At 52.6% G+C, this 5,000-nt stretch overlaps 1 protein-coding gene across 3 annotated transcripts in view; it reads left to right on the plus strand.

Annotated features, from left to right (window-relative positions):
• Positions 1-5,000, plus strand: part of LOC143026294 (uncharacterized) — an 86,910-nt gene that overhangs the window by 81,581 nt on the left and 329 nt on the right. For all 3 annotated transcript variants that reach the window (XM_076186430.1, XM_076186432.1, XM_076186431.1), the window contains 2 exons: positions 508-816; positions 3,250-5,000. The exon at positions 3,250-5,000 is cut by the window's right edge and continues 329 nt beyond it. In XM_076186430.1, the coding sequence (XP_076042545.1) occupies positions 508-816; positions 3,250-3,525 (585 nt within the window). In that variant the 3' untranslated portion in view covers positions 3,526-5,000. The remainder of the gene's footprint in view (positions 1-507; positions 817-3,249) is intronic.

The raw sequence follows: 5,000 nt of genomic DNA on the forward strand, positions 1-5,000 counted from the left end.
AGAACCTGGTCAGACATGGGTCTGCGGGTGGGGCGTGGTGTTGTCCCCCTGCGGCGTCCCTCATGAGGTTCTCCCACGCCTCCGACTGCCGGACGGTTTCCCGTCTGGCCTTCTCGCGCTTCCAGCTGGGGAGCCGGCTATGGGCGCAGCAGCAGCAGGGCATAGTACTTAGACGCTTATTTTACCATGTTCTAGTATTCATTTGTAGTGGCCCTATCATTTGTGTGACCCCGTTGTCTTCATGTTTATGTCGTACTGTATGTAGTACTCTTAATAGGATAGATTTTGTTGATTGTACACGCTTTTTCTATGTTTATATTTACATATTTGTTTGTTTGTTTTTTGCTCCTAGTATGGTGTACTAGGTAGCATTTTATGCTAAATTGTCCATAAGTTTGTAAAATGTTGTGATGAGACATGAATGAAGTAGGGGAAGGGAGTGTTAAAAATGAGGGATGATCAACGGTGACCATGACCACTGATTGGGTTTTTGCTGTGTCTCTGCAGGAGGGCTACATCAGTGGTGACACTCCGCACCCGGTCTACCTCGTATCCTCCGTCGGGGGCATTGCGGCCGCGGCTGCGACGGGCGCCGTGGCCGCCGGCGGCGCCACCACCCCCTCGATCCTCTCCCCGGCCCTGCTCAACGCCTCTACCCTCACAGCCTCGAGCGTGAGCGCCCCGCCCAGCGCCATGTCCAGCGGCAACTCGACCCCTTCACACGAAGTGAAGGTCGAGGAGGAGGACCCTATAGATGACGTCAACTCGTTCAGCGACGACCCGGGCAACGAGGATGCCTCTCAAGAGCCAGTCATGGTAAGTCCGTCCACACCACTTCCCACCCAAGAACCCCCCCCCCTCCCAACACTCATCCACCCTCCCAGCCCTGCTCAGCCTCCTTCACGCCCCGAATTCTACCTTTCTCGTACTGCCACGCATTTCAACCCTCATGCCACACCTGTCATTTTTGCTTTCACTTCTTCCCAAGTCACGCACTCCCCCCCCAACCCCCAACACCTTTACGGAGCATTGCACCCCCAGCACCAGCAGCAAATCCCCGCACAAGACCCGTTCTATGTGGGACCCCAGCTATTTTGCCTGCGCGTGGCTCCACGTACCGTATTTCTCCTCCCTGGTGTACGGAGAGTCTCAACTTGGTCTGCTTATGGGCTAGTAGTCGTGGGGAGGGCGGGGGTCTGCAAGGGTGACCCACAGACCCATAGTATTTGGCCCTACAAGCGCGTGATCGCGCACGAGAAGCCGCCCTACGCAGACGCAAGCAGTCAAGCAATCAATCAAGCACTACAGCACACTGTTCGAGGCCTGGCATGATCCTCCACCATCATCTCTTTCGAGCACAACCACTTGACCTACTCCTCCTAGCTTCGTATCGTTCACCGTCTCGTAATGCTCCCCCAACCCCCCAATGCCCCTGCAGCAACTGCGGGTGTAGGTGTCGTGGCTGCTGCCCAGTCTTCGGTCCTGGGTAGGTCCTTGGAAACCATGCAGTGAGACATAGACTTCCTGGATGTGTCTCGACGCTTCCTTTCGCTACGTCCTCTCCTCTGCCACTGTAACAACAGCAGAGTAGTAATTAATCTCTCGTAATGCTGGGAATGCCTAAAGGTAGTCTTTGTTTATATCCTTCTTGTACTAACGCGGGCTAAAACCACGCGTCACACCATTTCCTCAGTGACGGGTTCTCTGTAGTAGTCTTTTGTAGATTCCCTCCCTTGCGTTTTTGTTTGCTGTTTTATGCCGTTTTAGTGCACCCTTGGCATCAGACCCCCCTCTCCCGCCCGCTAGCCTTTGCATCATAGGGCTGACATCTCCACGGAAACCCCGGCCCCCTTCCAGGGTATCCTGTAGCTGCCAAACTCCTCTGACATCTCCCCTCCCGAGTCATGAAGAATGTGGCAACTCGACTCTTTCGGCTTGAATCGTGATAACTTACTGTAGTACCCGTAGACGAAGCTCCCCCTCTTCCCCCCTCCCCTTCCCGCCCCTAACTGCCTTGGCCGCGGGGCTAAAGTTCAGGGCGAGCCACTGAAACCCCGGGCTGGTTCTGCAGCAGGTGGAGGGGAAACTACAAGCGTGCCCACAGGTTATAACCCACTAATATGTTCTGTTTATGCTCTACCACGGTGGTTTCCAAACTGGGGGGGTGCGCCTTCTGCAAACAAGGACGCAACAAGATATGTAGGGGAAGCTCATTGTGAACCCTGAAGGAGTATCGATGATATTTCCTGTTCTTGGTTCCCTCTGAGGGTCACTCCACTGTCCCATGGTCAAATTGATTTTTTTTCATGGACCAGCTAATACTCCCAATATACAGATATGGAGATGAAAAAACTCTTTTTGAGGGTGGAGGGTGGGGGGAGGGGGAGGGAGGGGGCGTCATGTCCACGAGATTGATCAAAGATTGATCGAAGGTTGGAGAAGGAGGGGAAGGTGTTTACGTTACCAGACAGTTTGGGAACCACCGTAGTACCAATTAACATTTCAGATTGCTAACCTATTTGTAGATATATTAAATGACATCTGCAGTATGCTTACTGTACAGTTTAATGATTAAGTGCAGTTGATCCATTCTCATAGTTTGCTTCTTAATATTAATCTTTAACTGAGTAAAGTAGAGGTCTTGATAGTTAACGTTTGCATTGACTAGATCCCTTGCACACGGGTCATCCCAACTAACGACTTGTCCTGTTCTGCTGTGCGGTGAACACTCTTGTCTGTGTGAGCACGCGTACACGTACAAGCACACATACAAACGTACACACACACGCACATGCACACACATACACATGCATACACGCACCCATATACACATGCATAAACACACACACACATACATACAAATACACATACATGTATTCATACACATACAGATGCATACACACACAAAGACACATATGCATACACACATACATGTATACACACGTACACATGCATATACACACACATGCATACATACATACATGTATTCACACACACACACACACACACACACACACACACACACACACACACACACACACACACACACACACACACACACACACACACGGACACGAACACACGCAGATACAGACACGTACACATTCTCTTCATGCTGCTCCCAGACTTGGTTCCACCTCACACTCACCCACCACCACTAGGCCCTTTCTTTCTCTCTCTCTCTGCAGTAAATAACGTGCCACTAACTTGCCCACTAACACGGTCGTCTGCACTAACCCTCCCCCCCAGGCTTCGTGTTTCCCGGCGGCAGACGACGTGCTGGGTGCTGCGCGGGACAAGCTGACGTACCCGTGCCGGTACTGCGGCAAGAGGTTCACGCAGACGGGTACCTGCCGGCGGCACGAGCGCCTCCACACGGCGCCCAACAGCTTCAAGTGCCCCTTCTGCCAGAAGGGTTTCAACCGCAAGTACCGACTCAAAGAGCACGTGGTCAGCTACCACCCGAGAACCTCCGACGAACAGGACTTGTCCATATTGATCAATAACGCTGCCAGCACAGTGTGAGGGGCCGTCGCCCTCCAGGGGCAGCTGCCGCGGAAAAGGAGTAGGAGGAGGAGGAGCAGCAGCAGCAGGTTGAGGACGAGGAGGAAGACGAGATTGGTGCAGGAGGCGAAAATAGGAAGAGGAGGGAAAGGAGGAGTAGATGGAGGAGGAGTTATCGAGGGCGTGCTGTGTCCCAGTTAGACGCCTCGACTCTTCCAGTGCTCTCGCCTGCGGGCTCAGGGGTTGCTCACTTGCTGCTCCGAGACGACAGCGGCGTGGCCGTGCTCTACTCTGGCAGCCAGCCGCTGAGGACGGGCGCAGGTGAGGAGCCTGCCTGTGCGGGCCAAGAGACCAGCCCCCCTCCACCCCCGGAGGTAGGGGGGGGGGCTTCGTGGGCGGGGCAAGGTAGCCTTCAAAAGACGACATGGGTAGCTGAGCGGGGAAGAGAAGGAGAAAGAGGAGGAGGAAGAGCTGAGATGGGGATGAATTCTCGAGGGAGGAGGCAGTAGGATTGTTAGAGAGAGAGAGAGAGAGAGAGAGAGAGAGAGAGAGAGAGAGAGAGAGAGAGAGAGAGAGAGAGAGAGAGAGAGAGAGTGAGTGTGTGGCCGTACAAGTGTTGAGTAGGGGGAGGTCCTGCATAAGACAAATGCATTGGCACTGACAGCCAGCTGCTCTTTGTTCCTTTCCCCTACTGACCTTGGCACTGGCAGACAAGGCCTCTTCATGGCGCGTCCTCCCTCGGTTTACTTGTCCACTGCTGCCCTTGTACACAAGGCACAATAATGTGGCCCCACTCGTTCTATTTCTTCCATTCTCCCTCCAATTGAATTCCGTTTCCTTCTTTGTTATATAAACAGACTCCCTAACTGTTACTTCCCCCCCTAATACCTTCTTCCCTCCCTGTTCGACCCCCACTCTTCTCTCACTACTCCCAGTCTCTCTTCTTCCTTCCTGTCTCTTCTTTTCCTCGACTCTTGATTTTGTTTCTAACCTTCCCTCATATTCATTTTCACAAGCCTTCTGGGTGCTCAATGTACTCCTCTCCTCGTCTTTCTACCCCAACGTCACTCTTGAACTGTTTTACACGAAAAACTGTCATATGTGGAGGACCCCTGGATGGCGGGCGGTCGTTACACAGCGGGCGACCTCAAAATCTGGCCCGTTTCTCTGTCCCGCTTCTCTCTTCCCCAACTCCTCTTTCCTCTCTTCCTAGTTTTCAAACCCATCTCCCCTTCTACCCACGTCTTCTTCTTCTTCTTTCCCCGCACTGAAGCCCAACTCGCTCATTCCAAAGTTTTTGTACCCAAAGACTTTAAAGTCGTAGTGACCAAAGGCGAATAATTATTTATTTCTACTAACCAATCCTACTAACCCAGCAGCAGCAGCAGCAGCAGTAGTAGTAGCAGCAGAAGTGCAAAGAGGAGTAAATACCAATCAGGTTCCAAGTCCGAGGCATCTCGAGCCAAGACATGAAAGCTCGAACCGAAGTGGGGCCA

This window comes from Oratosquilla oratoria, chromosome 6 (assembly GCF_046742065.1).
Source record: "Oratosquilla oratoria isolate Oo_2021 chromosome 6, ASM4674206v1, whole genome shotgun sequence".
NCBI classification, from domain to species: Eukaryota; Metazoa; Arthropoda; class Malacostraca; order Stomatopoda; family Squillidae; genus Oratosquilla; species Oratosquilla oratoria.